A 26,222-nucleotide genomic window follows, 5' to 3' on the forward strand; every position below is an offset into this window, starting at 1 on the left:
GAATCCTTTCACTTGCTCGTTTTTCAATTCCACACTCGGCGTTAAAATACAACTTTGCCCCCTTGTATAACAAATAACTATAATAATGTCGCATAATATTTATGTTTCGGGAAATAATGCGCGTCCAATCCTATATGCCTGAAGAGGGGCCTCCGAAATTGACCCGAACAGGTCGCAATAGCGATATAATAACGTGAGTACAACCGTAGATTCATTAATTATTTGAATATGTCTCACGAAAGTTTAACGTGTATAATAAATGCATCGTCTAGCAAATGCACATGTTAAAATCGCTGTCAATAGAAATTGTCAACAATGTGAACAAACGATTATACAAAATATTCATATACTAGCACAATTTTATTATTTTAAGGTCGAGGATCATAATGTGACATGAACTGATTAAATAACACATGGATTTAGCCAGTATCTGATGAGTTAGAATGGAAATTAAAGACATTTTGACTACAAGGTTTGTTAACATTGTTCACAAACTCTATTGACGGCAACTTTACATGAATAGTTAATTATTAGGTACATAATAGATAACATAAAAACCTTAATAAATTGCACAATTTAAAAATGGTAGGTAAAAACTAATAATTTCTAAAATAGTTACAACAACAATGCCTCGCAAGCTTATCAAGAATAAATCTCCGTTTGAATATCATTAAAGTTTAGTTAGGCACGCCACAGACAGTCTGAAAAATTCATAATCTGAAAAAAAAAATTGTATGCAACCTGTCAGTTCAGACCGTTTTGGCGTGAAAGACGGACAAACAAATAGACACACACACACTTTCCCATTTATAATATTAGCATGGATACTTTGACGCGAACTTCCGACGTAACTCACACAAGGCACTAGAGAGACAAATAGGCGATACAGGACTTATTATGTATATTATGTATAATATAAAAATAAACCCTTTGGTATGATTTTTACATACACATTTCATACATTACATTTAAACACTATAAAGCCTCCGCCACACATAAAGCGTTTTGATAGCGTAGCGTTAGCGGAGCGCAATGATAGCGGTGCGCCGGCGGAACGCTGGCGTTCCTCTCGCAATCCGCGCTCGTTAGTTCCCGCCGGCGTCCGCCGGGCGCAACGCCAGCGTTCGTCCGGCGCACCGCTATCGTTGCGCTCCGCTACCGCTCCGCCTACGCTATCAAAACGCGCATGTGTGGCCGAGCTTTAAGTACATTTTCAACATTAAATAAGTATATTATCAGGTAACATTGTGTAAGGCACCTGGCACTTGTATATAACGTTGTATAACAAACAAGAAAAATATTCAAGTTCATAAGGCCTACCACGAACCACACTTAGTGAATTTTCACATTATCCGATCCGATATCGGTTATAGGACCGATATCCCATACAGGCGCCATCTTGAATTTTTTCCACTGAAATCCTTCCGACATCCGATATCGGATCGGATAATGTGAAAACGGACACCCTCCCAGTCAATCGAGTATAAAAACGTGCATATGTCCATTAATCTAGATCAAAGAATATTTAATTTAATAATCTTTGATCTAAATCGACATTTTTGTACCTTAATTTCACACACACACACACATCATCATACTAACCAAAATCACAGTATAAATATGAAATAACATATTCATTAAAAATATAATAAGTAACTCTCCATAATCTAATCATTAATTTTGTACTGGCCTTATTTAAAAGGGTATCAAAATACCCGCAGCTCAAAGCTGAAAATTCTTTACCGGTTAAAACCGGTTTATTTCGATTTTACTCCGAACTTTGTAAAGAACGCGAACGTTATGAGAACTTTATTTTAACCGAAATAAACCGGTTTATTCGACGAGCGGCGAGACGCACGTTCCCGCAGCGACTTTTTTGTTTGGTTAGAACAGTAATTACCTATCATGCTGTGGAATAACCCGGTTTATTTTGTTCTAAACCGGTTAATTGAACGAAACCTTTATGAAAGCGTTCCCCTTAAAACCCGTTTAAAAATAGCGGTTTTTCGAGCGAAAACGAAATTTAAAGGTTTCGCCGCAAGTACATGATAACGGTTTGAAAATTGAACCGGTATCCGAGCCCTGGGTATAAGTTCCACATAAGGGTTGCCCCAAAGCTATCGAAGCGAAATCTGCTCTAGCCGTCCAAAAATAGACGCTTATGCACTGGTCCCACCGCGAGCTAGTAAGCTATCGGCTATAAAAACGAACAAAAGCACCTAGTTCATTTTTGTTAACAACTGTCACTAATTTCAGGTCCAAATTTCTGAAAATGCGGTTATTCTTCTTTGGACAACATTCTACTTAAAATGTCCCTTGAAGATGGTTTAGCACCTGATTTTCGATCAACAGCTTGAAACTCAATTTCACTGTCACTATCATCATCTATTTCAACGATAATATCATTTGAATCACTATCATTTCGATTTTTAGTTGCTTCGATCATTTTATCTTCATCATTAACATGATCTTGATTATCATCACTTGTTCCTCCATGCTGTGTTAATTCACTCTTTTCAGATTTAATATCTTCATTATTAACTATATCATCAGGTATATAGGTCATACCGAATAACTTAGCCCCTAGTTTTTGTATATCATGTTTCAAATCGTTTGCCATTTCTTCACTAAAGTCTTCTAAAATATCTATGCATTCAAAGTTATTCGTATCGTATTCTTCTTGATTTTGTACATGTACTTCTACGCGAACGTCAAAAGAAGAGACAGGGGCTAAGAGGTTGTTGCAAGAGTCTGTGTCGCTATTCCACGGTTCCACTGTACCCCCTCCATTGGTGACTTTATCATTTACACCAGTTTGAAGATTAACCTCTCCAGATTCATGACCATCTATAAGATTAACTTCATTATTCCCTTCTTGTGACAATTCTTCAGCCCTTTGAATCTCTTCGCCGTCAACGACAGTTTGCTGGACAACTTCTCCAGAATTATGACCATTAATTTCTGGAATATTTCGAACTTCTTCCGTTGTGTGCGAACTCTCTCCGTTTTCATTATTGTGAGTGGCTGCATGAGCTTCAAACTCTGAATACATGATCGACTGTTTACAATGACTACAAAACACACTGATCACAACATCTTCAATAACTGTAATCTCTTTCCCTCTATTCTTCTGCGGAGTTTCTGTTTTGTTTCTAGCTTCCTTAGAAACTGCGTTATTTTGGATGTTTTGCAGAGCTCTGTTTATAAGTTCATCCTCCTTTCTGTTGAAAGTAACAGTTCTAAAAGAGTCAGGTCCATAATTTTTATGGTCTTTCTCGTGTTCCGTGAGAGCCACGGATGTGAAAAAATAGATTTCGCAATCCGAGCAGAAGTGACCTGGCGTCTGATTTTCCAAACAAATATTATTATAGCAGTGTGTTTCAACGTCTTTCGGACGAATGTACAGCTCACATTTGCCGCACTGATACACAGGGATTCCGTAAGGCACATCCGAGTTCATTTTGACTCTCCTGGTGTGCTGATAAGTGCTGGAAGATCTGATTCTGGCCGCGTGTGTTTCGGACAAGCCTTGGAACATGACAGACCAATCGTCCAGCAGTTTGGAAGGGTAGAACTTGACTACTTTGTAGTCATTGTTGTTGAGATGGTTCGACGAGTGGTCAGCGAAACACTGAGCTTCGAAAGAGAAGTTGCAGACGGCACAGGTCTGAATAATGGGCGAGTAGCGCGGGAAGTGGTGGAGCTGCGCGTGCTCGATGGACGCATCGCACGTTGTCGCGGCTACCTCGCACTCTCCGCACTGGTAAATGATCAGTCCAGACACATCCTGCTCACTCTCCTCTTCATTCACATCGCGTTCAGTGCTAGGTCCAGATTTGTGTTTACTTTCGAGGCTAATTTTCCTCTGGAAAGTCCGCTGCAACTTAGCTTTTGGAGTGCTTGCGGGCAAATCATCCAAATGTGCCCTCTTGTCAGCCCGGAACAGACACTGAAGATTATCAAGCCTTTTCAACGCATCCTGATCAACTTTATGCCCTTTTAAGTAATGTCTATCCAGGCTTACGTCAGTGCCTGAGAAATCAGCGTCACACAATCTACACATATTGGCACTGTATTTTTTCTCCGCCTTTTCTTTCTGACTTTTAAACCACGGGGCCTGCCCGCTCTTGGTATCAATATCGGCACGCACTAACACGTTTCCGGTATTAAACATAATCTGCTCCGGATCATCAATACTGTGTCGATTCCCGTAGTGTTTATAAATGCCAATAATAGATTTGTTACAAAAGCAGCATGGATATTTCGGCTGTTTTGACTTGTCTACTGCTTTAGGAGTATGAATCTCATTTCTATGTTTATTAACAGCTGCTTCACTGGAGTAAACTTGACCGCATTCTTGACAAGAGAATCCAGATTGTTCTGGTTTCTTAACTTGATTCTCAACCTTCTTTTCAGAGTTATCTTTGCCGCCTTGCTTATCTTCATTCCCTACGAAAGAGACTTTCTGTTTCATTGGAGTTCTTATATCGGCCTGCTTGCGTTTGGGTGTCTGCGACGCAGGCAAATGAGCACCCTTCTGTGCCCTAAAGACGTGTTTGATGTTTCCTAACATATTCGGATCAACCATATGGTTCAGCTCATAGTGGCTTTCCAGAACATATCGATTATCAAAGCAAGGTTCCGTTTCGCACAATCGACACGTGGTGTCAGTGTATTGATTCAGTTTCTCTTTCTCTTTTAAAAACCAAGCAGCCTTCCCTTTCTCTGGATTTATGGAAGAAATTACTAAAACGTTCCCGTTGTCAAACATAATTTCTTCGGGATTTTCGATACAATGGTGACTAATATAATGGTTATATATTCCAACACATTCTTTGTCACAAAAAGCGCATTTAGATCTCGGAGACTTGGTTTTTTCCGTGGAATTATGCTGTTTCGAATGAGTATCAAGTGCCTCTTGAGAGGCGCACGTAAAATCACACTCTTCGCATTCAAAAACTGCTGTATTTACAAGTCTTCTGAGTTTGACCGGATGAGATTCTTCGACGTGTCTTTTTAGATTCCATTTGTACCTGTAACTTCGAGAGCAGTATTCACAAGAATACTCTTCATTTCCCGGAGAGCTCTTACGTTTCCTTGGTTTTTGTGTGGGAATCTCGGCAGCTGTTTCTGGTTGGTGGGTTTTGTATTGAACGCTAGAGAGGATTGTCTGGATTGCGTCGTTGGGGGGGTCGGGTAAGTTGGCCAGCTGAGTGAGACCGTGGACCATACCGACGGCGTCGACCACGACATGGCTGGCGATGGAGTCCTTCCCGCACGACTCGACTTCGCACGCACCCATCTTGTGCTGAGGACAAACAAAATATCACATTAGGTATACCTACTGATACCTGAGCATTTTCGCGAGAAGAATCACAAAAAAAATATAAGCTACCTACCTTAAGGCCTTTCGATCTAGGATAAAAAACGAGGGACAAAAAAATGGTCTCCATTGTTTTATTGTTTTGCATACTTTCCACTTTGTAACCGCTGTATCGCCGTTGTTTGAAAAATAGTAACGAAGTGGAAAAAAATATCTAGGACGCTTTTTTCCGCCTAGTAGGATAGAAAGGGCTCATTACATTTTACATATTTTGGAAAAAAAAGTTTGTGAATCTTTTTTCGTGAAAATGCCCACCCACCCTTAACCTAGACCTTCCTTACCCTATTCTTTCGAGAATTATAATCACATAAAGGGTCCGATCAAGTATTACTATACACTATGTAACATAATTGCCGAAGATAAATCCTACGGCTTATACATTACCTTCTATAGTACCTTTAATTTTCATGGTGTTTATTTTAAAAAAAGGAAGTGGTATTCGTAACCGCTATTCGATACCGGTTATGCTCTTAAATGGATCACCAGCATTAATGTTACATCCTGTAGATGGATTAGGCGGGGCGAGGGGTATTTGCTTTGGGGTTTGGGGTCAGTGTAGATCCGGTACTCTCTAATCTCTCTACTTTACTATATGTATGACTTTCCATCACAGAATATTATAGGACATTCTTACACAGACTGACTGAGTCCCACGGTAAGCTCATGAAAGCTTGTGTTGTGCTTGTGTTGCAGGTACTCAGACAACGATATATTTAATATACAAATACTTATACAATAGAAAACATCTATGACTCAGGAACAAATATCTGTGCTCATCACACAAATAAATGCCCTTACTGGGATTCGAACCCGGGACCGCGGCGTAGCAGGCATGGTCACTACGCGCTAGGCCAGACCGGTCGTCAAAATGGTCCTTAACTTAAATCTAATAAGGTCCTTTATATCTGAAATGCCAACGAAATGAAGATGCTGAGATGGGCAGCAGGTGTAACTAGACTCGACAAAGTACGTAATGAATACATCAGAGGCAGTTTTAAAGTGGCGCCCATCCCGGAAAAACTAACAGAGCAGCGGATGAGATGGTACGGACACATTATGAGACGTGATGACGACCATGTGGTGAAAAAAGCATTAGACCTGCCCAATGCTAAGAGAGGCGCTGGACGACCGCCTGCTACATGGTGGTCCACAATGTCCAAGGATTTGGAGCGAGCCCAACTGTCAACAACGACAACCCAGGACAGAAAGTCCTGGCGCATGAGAACGAGGAGAGCCGACCCCAAATAATGCGATAAAGGCAAAGACAAAGAAGAAGAAGATATCTGAAATGCCAACATTATTTAGATAAGCCCCAAGCTTGTCGTGTATGTCATAAACATTTTATTTTTGTCTAAATGGGTGAATCAACTTTTCTTTGCCAGCAAAATTACGCATACTTCGACTATATGTGGTCAGAAAATTTAATTTGTATTTAGTGTAATTAGTTTATACTTATTATATTAAAAACAGATATACAAGCTATGCAATACATCATGTTTTTATAGGATTTGCTATTTTATTACTTTATTTCGAGCAGTGACCCAGTGCACATAGCTGTCCCTCACTTTTGTATGAAAAAAGTGTCTCTTCCACTGGGTCACATATAGATTTAATTGTAATTTTTTTTTTTAATTATTCCCTTAATGTAAAATAAAAATAAGGATCTTTATTCACGATGACCAGGTTAAAACTCACAAAAGTAGAGCTAATAATAAGTATGGGCAATTCTTGCAAAAAGCAAGAAAAAGTTGATTCACCCAAATTACAAGAATATTACAAACACCAGCCACACTAGAATAACATAAAATCCCGTTCTCAAACTGATAAAAAGCAACTCACGCAACTAAATGTTTTCAAGGACAAATAACTGTACTTCTACGTACTTCCGGTTCTACAGATAAGAAACCCACAATAGTTCATTGTACACAAAAGTCACAGAATGGCCATTAACATGTAAGGACTTAATCGCGTAGTTTAGGCTTGTGTAGTACATGTACTAATAGTACAAAAGACATCACGATTCCCTGTACTGTACTAGACCAAACTACTCCGAAATGAATCTGCTCTCTAGGACATTTAGTACACTCACACACGCGCAACAGAAAGGGAGCGAAAGGAGCGAAGAGCCGAGAAGTGACAATGACAGCAAAGCGTTCCGTGTGATCCGACCGCAACCGTTATAACCGACTGACTCGGACATGGCGCGCGAACGGCCGATCAGCTCTCGGCTAGTACGAGCGAGCGTTACTGTACGCCATAGGTATGCACAATTTGTCACTCGCTCTCTCAGTGTACTACTTACTGTACTAAATGTTCTAAAACAACGAACTAGTACACTTCGGAGATCGTACTAGTTGGGAGCGATATTTTCAGTGAACGAGCAGGCACAACTCTAGCGAAGTTAAGTTTCAAAACTGACCTCTGACTTTTCAAGGACAGTGTTGTCCCTCAGATAAAACCACGTCGGAGGTCAGTATTCAAACTTAATTATACGCGATTGAGCCGCCTAAGACACAGTATAATAAAAAGTACTATCGTACAGTATGGCCACTCCCGATCCCCGCTGAAAGTGCCGCCCACCCCCTCTCGGTTACCTCACAGTTACCGCCTGTCAGAAACGCGAACATCATCACTCATACTAGCATGGTACGCGTTCACCTACACGAGCCTAGAATGTTGCGCTAGGAACGCGCCTCTTTGATATATTTGATCGCTAGTGTCCGAAATGTGCCTAAGACCCCTATATACCGGCGATCTCAGACACAGCTCTAAGGCAGCGTCCCCACTGAGGCGTCGCGTGTCTCGCGGCGCGGAACGGACGGGCCCTCAGGCAGCGTGGCGCGCGCCACACCGCCTGGGGGCGCGTCTTACGACCTTCCTATACAAAATGTACTGAGACGTTTTTTTAATTACAATCAGGCGGCGTGGAGGAGACGTTCGTTCCGTGGCGCGAGACACGCGACGCCTCAGTGGGGAGTTGGGGACGCTGCCTAAGCCAGCGTTCCCACTTAAGCGTCGCGTGTCTCGGGGCGCGCAACGGACGTCCGCGCCACGCCACCTGAGTGTAATTCAAAAAACGTCTCCTCAGTACATTTTGTATAGGAAGGACGTAAGACGCGCCCCAGGTGGCGTGGCGGCGGCGTGGCGTGAAAAAAAATTTACTGAGGAGACGTTTTTTGAATTACACTCAGGTGGCGTAGCGCGGACGTCCGTTGCGCGCCCCGAGACACGCGACGCTCTGATGTGGCCGGTCCCTAAGGGTGCGCGGCGACAAAGTTGATCGGCGCCTTTTTTGTCGCTCACATCTAGTCTATGGGCTAGTATGAGAGTGCGCACACTTGCTGGTCGGTCCACTTTCACTTTATATTTATTATAGACGGCCATCCAAATTTTGCCACTAAAAAGGCGACATTTTTTTATCTATGCAATCAAATTTAAATAAATAAACATTTATCCTGTGCCAACTCAAACTGATCACACTTTACTCAAAGATAATATGCACTCATAGATATCTTATCTAAAAAGGACTCTACCATACGCCGCGACTGCCCAGGGCATGTTTCGTCATTAAATCGCAAAATACGTCGTAATATACATATTTAATGCCACTCCTGGTTATTTTTTATTTTGTTTTTATTTTATTTATTCGAGGCACCAACAGCAATAAAAATAACCTAACCACAAAATTAAAATTTTGAAAAAACCCCCGACCGCAACATAGCAGACCGATTTTCATGAAACATGGCTAAGAACACTCCCGACTGACTCAGCTTTCAGACAAAAAAACTAAATCTAAATCAGTTCATCCGTTCGGGAGCTACGATGCCACAGACAGACACACAGACAGACAGATAGACAGACACGTCAAACTTATAACACCCCGTCGTTTTTGCGTCGGGGGTTAAAAACCAGTCTAATAGTATTATTGTCTTGTTAGCAAACTGTATGTCTGAAAACTGCTGACAAGGCAACTCATATTTCAAGGGCAAATATTTTGTTTCATATTACATGTGTAAATTGATATGGCAACTTAAATGAAGTGTCCAACATATTTAAATCTTATACCTCATTGACCATTGTATAATGTATATTCTAACCCCCTTCATAAACACACTATGCTATGTTGGCTTTTAACATAAATATTTATTAAATGTTGTATTTGTTTGATTTTGTATTTATTTGATTTATTATTTGTTGATTTTATTTCGTGTCTCGTGTCTGGTTTTCGATATGCTATTTTTTATTTTGTTTAATAATATGTGTGTTTTACCATATAAGTGTTTTGGTTGTATTACACTGTAAGCTTATATGTGAAATAAACGAAATTGAAATTGAAATTAAAGTTATCAAGCTGAAAAAGTTTGTTTGTCCCTTTCTGACGTATTAGTGTGATAGAAAGGGACCAACGAACTTAATTGGCAGGATAACTTTAGTGAATGTTTATGAATAAAGTGGTAATTATCTTTTTTACATTATTTCATTAATATACATACATAGATGGACAATGCTGTATATAAATTTTGTACTGCTAAAACTCTATGTATCTGCTACAGCAAAAATAAATGTACAATTTTGAAGTAATAAAAAACTAAATAACCTAACCACAAAATCAAAATTTTGAAAAACCCCCCGACCGCGACATAGTGGACCGATTTTCATGAAACACGGCTAAGAACACTCCCGACTAACTCAGCTTTCAGACAAAAAAAAACTAAATCAAAATCGGTTCATCCGTTCGGGAGCTACGATGCCACAGACAGACAAACATACACACAGACAGACACGTCAAACTTATAACACCCCATCGTTTTTGCGTCGGGGGATAAAAATGTATTTTGGCAATATACTTTAGCTGAGAAATATTTTTGCCCCATTATAAGCCACAATTTAAGTTATGCAACTTGTGATAAATGATATGAGGAAGTGAAAGAGGATATGAGGAAGAAAGATGTGAGTGTTGAGATGACGAAAGATAGAGGAGAATGGAAGAGGAAGGCGTGTTGTACCGACCCCACATAACGTGGGATAAGGGTAGGAGGAAGAAGAAGAACTTGTGATAAATATTTCCGATGCAAAACTTTGACACAAAGGTTAAAGAACTCAAACACAACAATTCATTGACAACCCGATAGGTTACAACTAGGCCAACTTTCCTCAAATTATACATTTTTTATATATTCATATTCTTATTCTTTATTCAGTATTGATTATACATTGTCAGGTTATAATTAATAATAGCAGCAAAAATTATATAATAAATAGCTTTTGCCCGCGGCTTCACTCGCATTACAAAGAGACAGAATGTGGCCTATGTCACTCTCCATTTCTTCAACTATCTCCACTTAAAAAATCATGTCAATCTGTCGCTCCGTTTTGCCGTGAAAGACGGACAAACAAACAGACTCACACACTTTCCCATTTATAATATTAGTATGGACAATTTATAAATAGCTTAGCTCTTGAAATCTTCAACATTTACCAGAACAACCCTATTTCACATGAATATTCGTAAATATAAACAATGCACATGAAGTTATGTCAGTCAAACGGATATAGGTTATGATTTTGGTCTTTTACATACAAAATAAGTAAAGTAACTACATACATAACTTCAAGAAATAAAACACTAATGATAATGAGATTAATGAGTGATCACAGAAAACCGCGGGGTCGGTCTATGAGTCATAAAATAACTTCATTAGGCATATCAACAACTAAAATAATCAACCGGCGCATACTATTGTGTAAATTTATAAAAGATGTTATAGAAAATATCGAATACAAATTAGAATATTTTCAGTTCAAGCTAATGTGCAACCCAGGCACGTCGCGCCACTCTCGAGTTCCACACAACAATGTTGTTTATAATGTTAGTAACTTTATCAGTCAAGTTGGGACTTGCACACAGTCGCTAACTACGCAATTATCATATAACTACACCCTATTTAAATGCCTTATTGCTACAATAAAGTAAAGCAAAATTTAATTACCTTGAGTTGTCTGGATTACCAGTCACTACATAACACTAAAATAATTGAATTACATAAATACTAAAAATTGCGCGGCCAGCGACAGCGTTTGACAACATCCAAAGCTTGCAACTAAATGACAGATAGGCTTGTGTCGTTCACGAACTATGAACTGTTAGGAATAAAATCCCATCAATGACCGAAATGAACTGAATCTTACCGTGGTCTGAGAATCGGTCTTTGCTCATTTAGTTCAGTATAGGATCGGCGAGTGCGAGCGGTTGGGATCGAGAACGAATGTGTGACTGCGCCGACCGAGAGCGAGAGCTACTTAGCAGAGCAACAAAAAAAGTCAAGTTTTCATATTAAACTTCGGTTACTTACAACCTTTCGACCCGGAATGTTACTATCTGTGGACTATTCGTATCATTTTGACATTATTCGGTCCCATTCGTTCTGATCTTTCCGACCGCAGTGGTCGCTGGTCTGGCTGAACTAAATGAGCAAGACCTAAAAGAGCGAACTAGTTCGTGGGAGCGATTGAACGAGATCGGAGCGCTCCGATCAACGAACGAAACGGCACAAGCCTTTGACAGATTTGACAGTGACGTGACGTCATCACATGGGGCCCATCCATCGCTTTCCTCGCCGACCTTGAGCTAGTGTTGCCCGCCCGAAAATATGCGTTCATGATGGCTCTTGCACATAGCGCATACGACGTGCGCAAATCGCATGGTTGCTGTCTTGTCTGGCTGAAGGCCTAACACGAAATACACCGAGAGCTAGCTCTGGATTTTTGTTCAATTACAGTTTGTTACAGAGGTAATTATTTATTTAAACTTTATTGCACAAAAATACACAAAATGTACAAATGGCTGACTTAATGCCAAAAGGCATTCTCTACCAGTCAACCATAGGGCCAAATGGTGCAGAGAGAAAACAAAAAGGTGATGTACTAAGAAGAAAAGCAAACTATATGTATAGACTACACATACTTTTACATAAATAGATATTTATAATAATAATAAGACCACAGTCCTTCGTCAACCAGCACGGGAATCATGGTCGCGCGATAGACGATAAAATAGCAGGCCGTCCCTATCGCACTATTTGTAAGTGCGATAGGGACGGCCTGATATTTTATCGTCTATCGCACGACCATGCTTCCCGTGCAGGAGGCAGGGATGGCCCCCCTGGCCCGCAGGACTTCATAAGGATTGAGCGAGGAATATTCCAGGGTGACAGTTTGAGTCCATTATGGTTCTGCCTAGCTCTGAATCCCCTCAGCACGCTGCTGAAGGATTCTGGGCTAGGTTGCCGGCTTCGGAGAGAGGGTGAAGTCATCTCTCACCTTCTGTACATGGACGATCTCAAACTATTTGCACCGAACACCCAAGACCTGATGGTGCTATAGAAAACCACAGAAGTTTTCAGTACCGCCATCAGAATGGAGTTTGGTGTCGATAAGTGTGCGCGGTCATGCATGTACAGCGGGGGGAGGTTGTAAATTCAGAAAATTTACAACTTTCTGAGACGATGTCGTTCAGATCTATCTCTGAATCAGAAACCTATAAGTACCTTGGTATGTCACAGTCGTTGGGTATTGAGGATGTTGGCATTAGACGGTCGGTGAAGGAGCGCTTTTTCAGTCGGCTGACAAAAGTCCTTAACAGTCTTTTGTCAGGAGGCAACAAAGTGCGCGCCTTTAATGCCTGGGTAATGCCTCTACTCACATACTCCTTTGGCATACTACGGTGGACCCAGACTGAGCTGGACGCCCTGGATCGGAGGGTCCGCTCACTGCTTACCACACACCGTATGTTACACCCGCGCTCGTCTGTTATGAGATTGTACATCCCACGGAAGTGCGGAGGTCGAGACTTCCTAAACGCCAAAGATCTCCACAACCGTGAGGTGTACAATCTCAGGAATTACTTCCTTAACAACGAGTGCGGGATGCATCGTGATGTGGTGGCAGTGGACGGAAACCTCACGCCGCTCTCCTTGGCGAAAGAGAACTGGCGCAAACCTGTGGTACTAAACTAAAATTCACAATCCTGCGGACTAAATTGACAAATGACTGACAGATGAAATGTTACCAGGAACAGTGAAATAAAAATAGTGAAGGGTATATGTCGATAACAATATATCGACGAGTTGTAAGAGACTAGTTTAAATCAAAAATACGTTTGTTACTTTTAAATAAAAGGTAAACATTTTGGTTTGTTCGGTTTTCGAGGTAGTGGATGGATAAAATGCGTTTTTACCCACTAGTTTTATAGCATAAAAAGGTATCCGAACCAGTAGGTAAAGTCTTTATTATAAAAAATGATTCATTCCCAGGCTCCGTTATTTCGTCATCTTCTTCACCATCATCATCATCAGTTACATTTATAATAAAACTATCCGAGACATTGTCCACTAAATGGTCGAGTTGTAAAATTTTGTCCTTGGTTGTTAATGTGTGATTTACACAATCTTTCCATCTTTCGACTGCAACACAAGAATTGTAATAATTGTAATAATTCATTTGTAAAGATTCAATAAACTATCATAATAAATATATAAATTTCATTTACATTATTGCTGGTTTGAAATTAACATTTTATATCTAATTAGGGGTCTACAGACCTTTTGATCTGTCGAAATCACAGAAAAAGTTGGTATATTGCTTAAAAGATCAAATTGCCAATTTGATTGTACCGTCTGGGTGCACCTTAAATTTACGGTGTAATAATAATTTTAATATCGATAAGAACGACACTAGCCAAACTGTGGCAACATTTGTTCACACTTACTTGTCAATTTGGTCCGTAGGATTATGGATTTTAGTTTAAATACTGCGGACCGCAAGGCGGTATGGGAGAGCAAGCAGCTACACGGGCGGTTCTACAAGGCCCTCACGGGACCCGATGTAGATCTGCTCGCATCGGTGAACTGGCTACGATTCGGGGACCTCTTCGGAGAAACCGAGGGTTTTGCCTGTGCAATTGCGGACGAAGTTATGATGACGAACTACCGGAAATATATCCTGAAGGACGGTACGGTCGACATTTGTCGGGCATGCCGCCGTCCCGGAGAGTCACTCAGGCATATTATTTCCGGTTGTTCTCATCTTGCTAACGGCGAGTACTTGCACAGACATAATCTCGTAGCCAGGATTATTCACCAGCAACTTGCTCTTCAATACGGCCTTGTGGACCGCGAAGTACCGTACTACAAGTACTTACCTGCGCCAGTTCTCGAAAATGGTCGTGCCACGCTCTATTGGGATCGATCTATTATCACTGACAGGACTATTGTAGCCAATAAGCCTGACATTGTGATAATAGATCGACTGCAACGCCGGGCAGTGCTCGTTGACATCACCATCCCCCATAATGAGAATCTCGTGAAAGCCGAGAAGGACAAGTCCAGTAAGTACCTAGACTTGGCTCACGAGATAACCGCCATGTGGGATGTTGAATCAACGATCATTGTTCCGATAGTCGTTTCAGCGAACGGTCTCATAGCGAAGAGTCTCGACCAACATCTTAAGAGACTTTCGCTAGGTGGCTGGATCAAGGGCCAGATGCAGAAGGCGGTGATCTTGGACACAGCGCGGATAGTTCGACGGTTCCTCTCTCTGCAGCCCTAACCACCGGCAGCTTGGGCCCTGCCCCGCTGCTGGCGGCACCCTAGGTTAGGTTTTTTATAATGTGTTTATATGTGTTTTATATTGTTTTGTATGTGTTTTTGTATTTTACTTTTATATTCATATTATAAACAGCCTAGCCTAAGAAAGAAAATAAATACTGAGAATAATAATGGCGTAGGGATGTGACGACCCCATCGCCCACTGGTTTTACCAGTGCAATCAGTCAACGCAGGGCAGCTTGTGGCGAGCTGTTGGGGAACAGCGACCCCACTAGGGTTGCCAACTTTTTTTTTGGGAAATATAGTATTTTAGAAAATTCCATCTAAAAATATAGTACATCGAAATAAAATATAGTACGGTACACATAATCGATAACCAAGTCGTAGAGATCGTTCTTTCTGTCCACTCTAAGGGGCTCCATTCGGTTTTCATCGATTTTTGACAAGTTTTGTGTTGCATTGGTTCTCTTATTTAAGTATCGTCGAAAGTTGTATGGCCGAATATCACTTCCCAACTCACGTTTCGCGCTATTCTATTCCGCCGAATGTTCATTTCCCAAGTTATTGTTTTATTTGCCAAGCTCACATTTACCAACTGAGCATTTCTTTTTTTTTTGCCACTTATGAAGTGTGATATTTTTGAAAAAAAAAATGCTATTTCTACTCAGAATTACTAGCTTTTTCAATCCTAGTAGTTAAAAAAATTGTCCCATACGATTTTTTCTTATTTTGTTACCATTTTCCGTACATGTTGTACCTATGGGGTAACAAAAGAGGAAAGTAACAAAAATGTATGGAAATTCTGGGACACTTTTTGTCTCCCAGTGAGATTGAAAGTACTCGTGATTCTGAGTACAATTGACCTAAAATTCCATAAAACAATCAAATTTTTTTTATTGGCAAAAAGAAAAGAAATGCTCAACTTAACATTTGACCTTTTTTAAAAAAGAAAACTTTCATGTTGTCGAATGTTTTACTTAGCGTAATATATAACTAGTTTATTTATTGTATGTAATGTACCAAATGTTTTATTGAACACCAACAATATACAGGGTGGCCCATTCAAATCGGTCAGTATGGGAAAGTCTGAAACTATAAGACATACGAAGATTTGTTCTTAGGAACCATGTCACCGATTTTGATAAAAGAAAAACTGCATTCATACAATTAAAAAAAAAAAAAGTGTACCCAGCTGGGGAATCGAACCCGGTTGTTTTGAAAAATAAACTTACACTATTTCTATTCAGATATCGTTTGTGTAGGTCTTAAGCAGTAAATATCTCTAAGAAACATAATGTCTAAAATGAATAAAATGCATTTTTTTCACATACTTTAATTTATCATAGTAGGTGTTCAAAGTGACCACCGTCTTTTTCAATACAATATTCAACACGTCTAGGTAACGATCTTACTATTGCATTTTGTATCTTCATGTGGTGAATCTGCGTTAAAGTTGACTCTATGGCTACTTTTAGGTCTTCAACGGTGTTATAGCTATTTTTGTACACTGTTGTAAAGATGAAGTGAACTTGCTGAATATTGTAACGGTGGTCACTTTGAACACCTACTATGATAAATTAAAGTATGTGAAAAAAATGCATTTTATTCATTTTAGACATTATATTTCTTAGAGATATTTACTGCTTAAGACCTACACAAACGATATCTGAATAGAAATAGTGTAAGTTTATTTTTTCAAAACAACCGGGTTCGAACCCCAGGTGGGTACACTTTTTTTTTTAATTGTATGAATGCAGTTTTTCTTTTTATCAAAATCGGTGACATGGTTCCTAAGAACAAATCTTCGTATGTCTTACAGTTTCAGACTTTCCCATACTGACCGATTTGAATGGGCCACCCTGTATATGGCGTATTTCGAAAAATATGCAATATTGAGTCTTCTATCACTTTCTAAATGTATTGACAGGTGTGCAATTTTTACTTACGTACCTATTAATATTCTTTTAATTTCAATAGTTACCTACTTACTTTTTTTACAAGACCCATATTAAAAAAAAAATACCCATATTATAAGTACTTATATTTTTTTTGAAATTCGACGTTGTTTTAAAAACATTTTTATTTCAATGAAATCTAGACTTTTATAAAAATGCAAAAGCGATTTTAATTTTAAACTAATTAAGGCAAAAATTTTGACCAAAGAACCAGTTTCGGTCCTAAAATAGTTCAACTTTGATGCTAAATATCACAGAATCAATGAGCTGTGAAGTAGGTACCTAATTATGGGATGCTAGTTTGTTTAAAGACGATTCTGTTAATATGATATGCTTCAGAAACTATCGTAATATTCATAATCCATTGTTTAATTTTATTTTTATTATTGTTCTCTTGATTTTCTCTCTTTTTTAGGGTTCCGTAGTCAACTAGGAACCCTTATAGTTTCGCCATGTCTGTCTATCCGTCCGTCCGTCCGTCCGTCCGCGGATAATCTCAGTAACCGTTAGCACTAGAAAGCTGAAATTTGGTACCAATATGTATATCAATCACTCCGACAAAGTGCAAAAATAAAAAATGGAAAAAAATGTTTTATTAGGGTACCCCCCCTACATGTAAAGTGGGGGCTGATATTTTTTTTTCATTCCAACCCCAACATGTGATATATTGTTGGATAGGTATTTAAAAATGAATAAGGGTTTACTAAGATCATTTTTTGATAATATTAATAGTTTCGGAAATAATCGCTCTTAAAGGAAAAAAAGTGCGTCCCCCCTCTAACTTTTGAACCATATGTTTAAAAAATATGAAAAAAATCACCAAAGTAGAACTTTGTAAAGACTTTCTAGAAAAATTGTTTTGAACTTGATAGGTTCAGTAGTTTTTGAGAAAAATACGAAAAACTACGGAACCCTACACTGAGCGTGGCCCGACACGCTCTTGGCCGGTTTTTTGTTATCTAAGTTTCGTGACGCATTGGTTTTACTGTAATGTCATGTAAACATTGTTTTTACTAATAAATAATAATAATAATAGCAATGGATTCAAATCGAAGCTCATCGCAGTAGAGAATCCCCTTAAGAAATGTCGTTATTTAATATATCATGGAAAAAATACAAATGTTTGCAAACAACGGTGGCTTTATACGTAACTGCAATATTTGCAGGACAGAACGAAGTAATGAAATGTACAGTGAAGGTTAAATATGAATAAAAGAGCGAGCGGAGCGAGCGCGAAATGTTTTTCATTATCAAAACGCCGCTCCTGGCGGTTTGACCCTAGTGTAAATTCGCCACTGGCATGGACCCCAAAAATATAGTACTTTTGCGTACTATATATGCTTCATATAGAATATAGTACGCTGGGCCAAAATATAGTACAGTACTAAAATATAGTACGGTTGGCAACCCTAGACCCAGGGCCGGATTAAGGGTAGAGCGAGTGGAGCGGCCGCTCTAGGCGCCACATGGTAAGGGGGCGCCAAAATCGAGAATGTGGAAAAACCATACAAAAAAATTATACGTTGCGTGGGCACGCATCACATATCACAAAATGGCGAGAGGAGTCGGGAATGAATCCACTACTGAAAATCTAGATTTGTAATTCAGATTAAGTGGAAAGTTGCACCACATTGCCAACATATACCAACATTCATAAGGGCGCTGTAAAAGGAGGATCCTAGCCCTTGACGAACCACATTGTTATGCGGCGAACGACAAAGTTACGTCGCTATCCAAATGCAAAAATATGAGTCTACCCGACAGTCCAAAGCGGAGTTCCTCATAAAGCCAAAGGCGCAAAACGTTTCAGAAAGGTGCAATTGTGTGAGTCCCAGCAGATGGTGAGCGAACTTCAAAGCACTAAGATCACTTAGTGGCAAAATAACGAAATGGGTATCCCGACGGTGACGATCGTTAACTCTTAGTATTTTAAAGATAATAATGATGGGAAAATATGAGGCCTAAAAGTCGGGAACATAGGCGCCCTGTGAAGTCAAAATACCCCAAAATATATCAAAGACCGCGCAGCTCTGCAGAACATAAAAGCTTGAAAGTCCGCGGATTCCCCGCTGGCGGGTTGAGGCTTAATGAATACTATTTATATGTTCTCTTTTAGTTACTTAGGAAAAAATCCGAATGTGCTTTCCTGACTTAGCCACTATAGTGCTCCATTTTGTTAGTTATTTCATGTATTTACATGATATCCACGTTCAGCCACACGTAACTATACTAGGGTGCCACTACGAAAGTTCAATCATTTGTCCCTTTCGTACTCTGTATCTGTATGATGAAATCCATAAATTCTGTATTACGTTAATCTTCAAATTACGGCATTACTATGAAAAAAATTTCGCGCTCGCTTCGCTCGCGATTTATTTTCCCACGTACACGTAGTGAAACCTTACCAAGGAGCGCCGAAACTCAAACTCGCTCTACCCTGATCGAGTGCACGGGCCGGCGCTGCCTAGACCCCACGTACCCGAGTGCTCCTGGGGAGTTCTGTTACCCGTAAGGCGGGTGGGTAGGACAGTACTCTCTACCTCTGGCTTGCCTTGGCTGACCGTCCAGAGTGGAGTCGTTAGGGTTACATGACACAGGGGTGGAAGTGAAAATTTGCATAAGACGCGAGTTGATACAGTGGCTTCACAGTGTAGTGAGGTCACAGTCATAGCAGCGTCATACACTCACACATCTTAAACAGATAAACTTTAGAGAACATTAGATTAACAATAAGATAATAAAGTATCAAGTATCAAGTACCAATTAACCTTTGAAATATGAGAACATAGTATCATGGAATAGATACCATGATAACTCCCACATAAATAGATAATTAGATAATATCCTACTATATAAACACGATGTATCTTCAGTCAAATATACAGAGTTCACCACAGTCTTGTCTTATTACTTACCTCCGGTACTACCCACATTATATGGCGATCCTGCCAGTCGGGCTGCACCAGGCAGCCCCAGCTTAGACTCCACCAACGCTCCATCATCACGGGCCCCGTCGCAGCAACATGGCTCCGCACCACAACATCAAGGCCCGCATCGAACCAGCACCACGCCGCCAAGTCACACCAGCCACGCTAAGCGTCGCCGCCCCAGCAGCACTAACATTCAATTGGACAGAACAATGCGAAGACGCGTTCAAAAACTTAAAAATAACCATCACAACCACTACCACCACAAAGATGGACAACAAGAAGATCGAGCGGCAATATATAGAAGTGGCCATGCGTAAGCCGAGCGCCGTCGGACCCAGCCCAGCGCAACATCGTCCACCAGCTACTCCGCACCGCAGCGCCACGGCCCCTTCGCAGCACCGCGGTCCCTCCGTAACGCCACAGGTTCGCACCGCAGCACCACGACGCACTTGGCGGCACCGCGTGCCACACCCGCCCCAGCCCAGCACACAAACAGCGTATCAGGGTAAAATATAATCCATTACATATTCACACTGATCGTTATTGTGTTTCCATAATATATTTTAATTTTTTCTTATATATATATAAAAATAAGTATATTAAAGTTCTTGTAGGTATTAAAAAAAAAAAAAAAATGTTTATAGAGAGTTATAAAAAACACCAGATTTTTTTTGTAAGACTATTTGAGTCTATCAGACATCAGAAATCGATTAGTTCATAAATGACTATACTTCAAAATAACAAAAGAAAAGACAAACAGACTCAATAAACAAATCATAATAAAAATTTCTAAAAGTTAAATAGTAGATCGCGGACAATTCATACGAAACTATCAAGTTTCACATAATTAATAACTACCTATAAAAGGTGAAACAACTCTGTCACGACATCTTATAATACATAAATCAGGACTCATGTTCCATGAAAAAAAAAAAAAAATCATATAGATATAAAGTATCTATACAACATACAACTTGTTGAATTCAAATATCCCATTACTGTACAGTATCAAAAGCTTATATGGAACCCAAAAGAAATTCGAAAATCGAGAAATGGTCCCATGCCATTGGTATAAAAATAAAAACTTTTTTTTTTCCATATAATTCTGTTTTGTTGCAGTACTATATGTACTATAATAAAAATTAAAGTAATCGAATACAAAATAAAAGTCGTGCTATTGAGATTGACTGATTTTTATCGAATAGAATTAATCTTTTTCTTTCCAATTTATTGTACGGTTCCGGTCGTAAATATATAAAAAAAAACACCTTATCAAACGTATTTACTATTATTCCACAATCAGGCAGGCAGTTAAAAAAAAAAACTGACATAGCCTAAATCCAGTAATCACTTAATATTCATAAAATAAAAAAGTGATGTATAGATATTTTAATTTATTTTTTCTCTCTCAGTAGTAGCGAGACCGGACAGATCTCAGGCTGTAAGGTACTAAGGACAAGGACGATATCAATATAATATATTAAAAAAAAAATTAAACTGCTGATAGGTAAAATTAATATTATTTAATGATAGTAAAAAGAGGATAATATAAATTGTATAAACTTAAATAAAATAAAAAATAATTACATAAGTATGTTTACAAGTAACAAAAAATAACATAAGATAAACGTCTTGTCGGGAAAGCAAAATCAGTTAAGTGTCGCAACCAACGATTAGCCTGATCACCTAAAAGTTATTGTGACTCTTAAATGCTTTTATGTTTTCAAACCGACATTATTAAAAATACTGGGTAGCTAGTAAATTATAATGTAAGCAGAGTACACCAGGATACAAACCAGACACAGGCCCCTTGAAACCAAAACCAATTCGAGCGAGCTCTCAATTGTGAAGGTCCTTGGGCACACGCACAGCTATTGTGTTCTAATGTGTGAAAGCATATGTCTGGAAAAACATACTACATTTATTGAGTATGTATCAGCGCGCTATAATAAATATATTTTTTGTATCCTTAATATTTATATATAGTAATGTAGGGTCGGCCGACCGGATGCGCTAAAATGCGCAGTGTACTCTTTAAAAGAAAAGTGAACTTTATGTATCACGAAGAAGCTTACATTATTTCCCAATGCAGACATTAAGGTACTATGGCTCATGGGAATTGATTTCTATATAATACAAGCAGGTATGAAATCCTTGATGGCTGACCATGATTCGATCGAGAATCAATCGTGGAGACTCTTGGACACACAAAATAGTGTGATGCTTAAAAGCAATGCCTGAATGTATGAACAATACTAAAAGTATAATTGTAATCGCCAGTAGTAAAAAAAAAAAAAAAAACAAATACTTTTATCCCAAACAAAATTGATATCACAAAACGACATAGGTATAAAAATTAATTAAAACAGGAAACATTCCCCCACCAATTCGCGACGCGACCTCGGTATACTCCTTTAAGCGTAAATACAAACAACACTTACTAACAGTCCAAAATCAGGCAAATACTTAAAGCTCTCAATTTTCAATTTTCGACTTTTTGTTTCTAATTTTCATGTATTGATATCTGTTATGATATGTTTTATGTTATAGCTAGACATACATATTTTGTTATTTCATAGTTTGTAATCAGATTGTAGGTATTTAAAATTGAAATTCCTGATCGTGTTATGCATTACGCTCTCTTGTTTTTGTATGTTTTGTAACTGGTGATAGATCCACACAGATCAGCGCGCGCACCTGCTAGGTCCCGACAGAATATCAGCGCTGTGGCACTTGCGACAGCAATGCAGCAGCACATGCTGAGTCGGCGCCTTTTCGCAATTGTATTGTGATAAAAAAAAAAAAAACTAAATTGTCAAATAGTAAGCATTAGTTCTGTAGACCTCAGTTGTATTCTTATAGTTCTTAATTTTTTTGTCATGATATTTTTACGCAATAAAGTTTTTATCTATCTAAATCTAAAAAAAAAAAAACACCATAAAAAAAAGAGGGGATAAGAATATGAAAAATAAAAATAACCACAATACTCACTACGTCAATCGCTATACGTACAACATTTTTTTAACTCAAATCACAAGTCAGAATTGCTGCATACACAACTCACAAAAGTAACTAGAATACAAATATCATATATTTATTTATTTAAACTTTATTGCACAAATTTACAAAAAAGAGTACAAATGGCGGACTTAACGCCTTGAGGCATTCTCTACCAGTCAACCATTGGGCTAATATATATTATTACCTCAAAATTAGAAAGTTCAAATAAACTAACTAATTTATTATATTTTATCTCGAGCAAAAAAAAAAAAAAAACTGAACTACCAAATAAATTAACATCTCTTGGCATTCTCTTGTAAAAAAAATACTATAGCGTGATTACGCTATACAAAATAGTTTAAATCATCTATAAAAATACCACAAACAATCAGACCTTACTAAAAAACCGGCCAAGAGCGTGTCGGGCCACGCTCAGTGTAGGGTTCCGTAGTTTTTCGTATTTTTCTCAAAAACTACTGAACCTATCAAGTTCAAAACAATTTTCCTAGAAAGTCTTTATAAAGACCTACTTTTGTGATTTTTTTCATATTTTTTAAACATACGGTTCAAAAGTTAGAGGGGGGGGGGACGCACTTTTTTTTCCTTTAGGAGCGATTATTTCCGAAAATATTAATATTATCAAAAAACGGTCTTAGTAAACCCTTATTCATTTTTAAATACCTATCCAACAATATATCACATGTTGGGGTTGGAATGAAAAAAAATATCAGCCCCCACTTTACATGTAGGGGGGGTACCCTAATAAAACATTTTTTTCCATTTTTTATTTTTGCACTTTGTTGGCATGATTGATATACGTATTGGTACCAAATTTCAGCTTTCTAGTGTTTACGGTTACTGAGATTATCCGCGGACGGACGGACGGACGGACGGACGGACGGACGGACGGACGGACGGACAGACAGACATGGCGAAACTATAAGGGTTCCTAGTCGACTACGGAACCCTAAAAAGAGACAGTCAAACGATATTTTTGTATGAAACCGGCAAAAAGAAAGTGAAATTTTTAACTTGGTACTCAAACACTTGCATTGTAGTAAAGATAAAATTACATCATATATTCGATTGAGTACATATATCGAAAACAGTTCACAGAAGTACAATTCATCCATTGAATTACTATGTACTAACATACTAGAAATTACACCCCAAACAAAGTCTGTGCTCCGGCCGGCAGCGCGCGGCGCATGCGTGGGGAGGTACCGTGTCATAGAGTAAGACTTGACCAATGACCACCTAGACGCGACACTCTTAGTGTAGACCTTTTTTTATACTTTTTGTAAAATACTAACCCCCTTATTCATAAACGCACACTAAAGTTATCAAGCCGATAAAGTTCGTTTGTCCCTTTTCGGCGTATTGGTGTGATAGAAAGGGACAAACGAACTTTATCGGCTTGATAACTTTAGTGAACGTTTATGAATAAGGGGGTAAGTAGTTTAATTTTAGCACTATCATACATTGTGCTATGTTTAAGTTTTACTAAGTAAAACAAAAATACATTATTGACTTTTTTCATATACCTACTTTAATTGCCCTTGAAGAAAATCATAGGTTATTATTGTATGAAAATATCGATTACAACTCGTGTTAGAACTGTGTAGTATTCATAAGTATAACGTGAAATAAATTTAACATTTCTCTTTTATATATTACAAACAGAATATAATCACAATTACTATACTTCATTACCTACATGTCAAGTCTGTGCGATTATGATGCGATTAATCTATGATTTCGTTCAACAAAATGGCAGCGATAGCTTCGCGTTTGAGGAGCGCGTCCCTTCATTGAAATAATTACTTAAATAAAGATCGAAAAACATAGCGTGTATACTAACCGATGAAATGTGACACGTCAGTTTTATTCGATTTTCTCGTATGGCTTAAACAGCATCTTGTTGCGCAGGAAGGCATTTTTACATTTTATTTGTGTGCAGGCAGAAACATAAGTCCAATGGACTTATGTTTGTAGCGCAAACGTTTTGCTCGCAGTGTCCTCTCTAGTATTACCTCAATGAGTTCATCATTATCTTTAGTGAAGTCAGTCATTTTCCATATCAAGACGCCACCCGCCGTCCGTTGCTATTGTACAAAACGAATACAGACCGTCGCGTGCGGCGTGTGACCTTCGCCCGTCGAACCACCCGCCGCCGGCGACGTTTCAAAGAAACCACCCTCAAACATTTCCGAACAAAACATTCGAACGTCGTCAGTCGCGGACCCGCGTAAAAAACCACAACACATTCTATGAACATTGGTCAAGTGCGAGTCGGTTTTCGACTTTTCCATACAAAGAACTCATGAGCGCCTGAACGACTGTGATGGCAAAGTTAACTTTTCGCACTTTCAAGACTTTACGTATATATCTCGGAAACGATAAGAGATAGAGCAAAATGGACTTCAGATTTGGGCTGTCGTTGGCACAAATTCTATGTTTTCGTCAACAGAGACCTTTTTTTGGACCGATTTGAACAAAATTTTGCTCAGTCCACTTACAAACGGTCTTAAGCGCCTCCTTTTTAGTAGAAACATAAGTCATTTTGGCAAATGAAAAAAAAAATTGAACAATTTCTAAAAAGAAAAAGACAGAAATGAATTTCTTTCTACCTGTCCATCACGCTTACAAAATTTTAAGACGTTTAGTACTGCTTGCAGCGTCAGTGAGTGAAAATCTTAATTTGAGTTTTTTTCTCGTAAGTCCGACTTACGCTTGACTGTAGATTTCTAATAGGTTTTCCTGTAATCTACAGGTAGAGGGCTATTTCGTGTATTTTATTGAAAATTTTACGCTAAGTAGTTTCGGAGATAAGGGGGGGGAATGGTAATTTTTTGTCTATTTTCTTAAATTACTTCTAAAGTACCAAAATTAAAAATTAAAAAAAAATATATTTCAAATGCTCATAAAATGCTCTTTCATTTGATATATAACACAATATAGTTTTAATAACTTTGATTTTTAATTTTCAAGTTTACCCCCCAAAAGTGACCCCTATGATTAAATTTCATTTAATTAAATTACATGTCCGTCTTTGGGCCACAGGTTTACATATGTGTACCAAATTTCAAGTAAATCGGTCCAGTAGTTTCGGAGAAATCGGCTGTAACAGAGGGACAGACAGACACACGAGTGATCCTATAAGGGTTCCGTTTTTCCTCTTTGAGGTACGGACGGAACCCTAATAAAATGACAAAAATATACATAACTCGAATACAACTCACGTACAAACACGTTAACAAAAAAAAAAACAACCAACTTAATACAAATAAAAAGCAGCCAACAATAAATTTCAAATTAATCGGTATCAAAAATTCAAAAGAAAAAATTT

The 26,222-nt window shown here is 38.7% G+C and overlaps 1 protein-coding gene across 1 annotated transcript; it reads right to left on the reverse strand.

Moving 5' to 3' along the window:
* Nucleotides 1-1,110: 1,110 nt before the first annotated feature.
* LOC125239052 (zinc finger protein Xfin-like) lies at nt 1,111-11,466 on the reverse strand. The gene is made up of 2 exons (XM_048146508.1): nt 11,374-11,466; nt 1,111-5,308 (listed from the first exon to the last, which is right to left on the reverse strand). Exon 2 carries the CDS (start codon nt 5,300-5,302, stop codon nt 2,279-2,281), a length of 3,024 nt encoding a protein of 1,007 aa, XP_048002465.1. The 5' UTR covers nt 5,303-5,308; nt 11,374-11,466; the 3' UTR covers nt 1,111-2,278.
* Between the last annotated feature and the right edge of the window lie 14,756 nt (nt 11,467-26,222).

Source organism: Leguminivora glycinivorella, chromosome 25 (assembly GCF_023078275.1).
Source record: "Leguminivora glycinivorella isolate SPB_JAAS2020 chromosome 25, LegGlyc_1.1, whole genome shotgun sequence".
NCBI classification, from domain to species: Eukaryota; Metazoa; Arthropoda; class Insecta; order Lepidoptera; family Tortricidae; genus Leguminivora; species Leguminivora glycinivorella.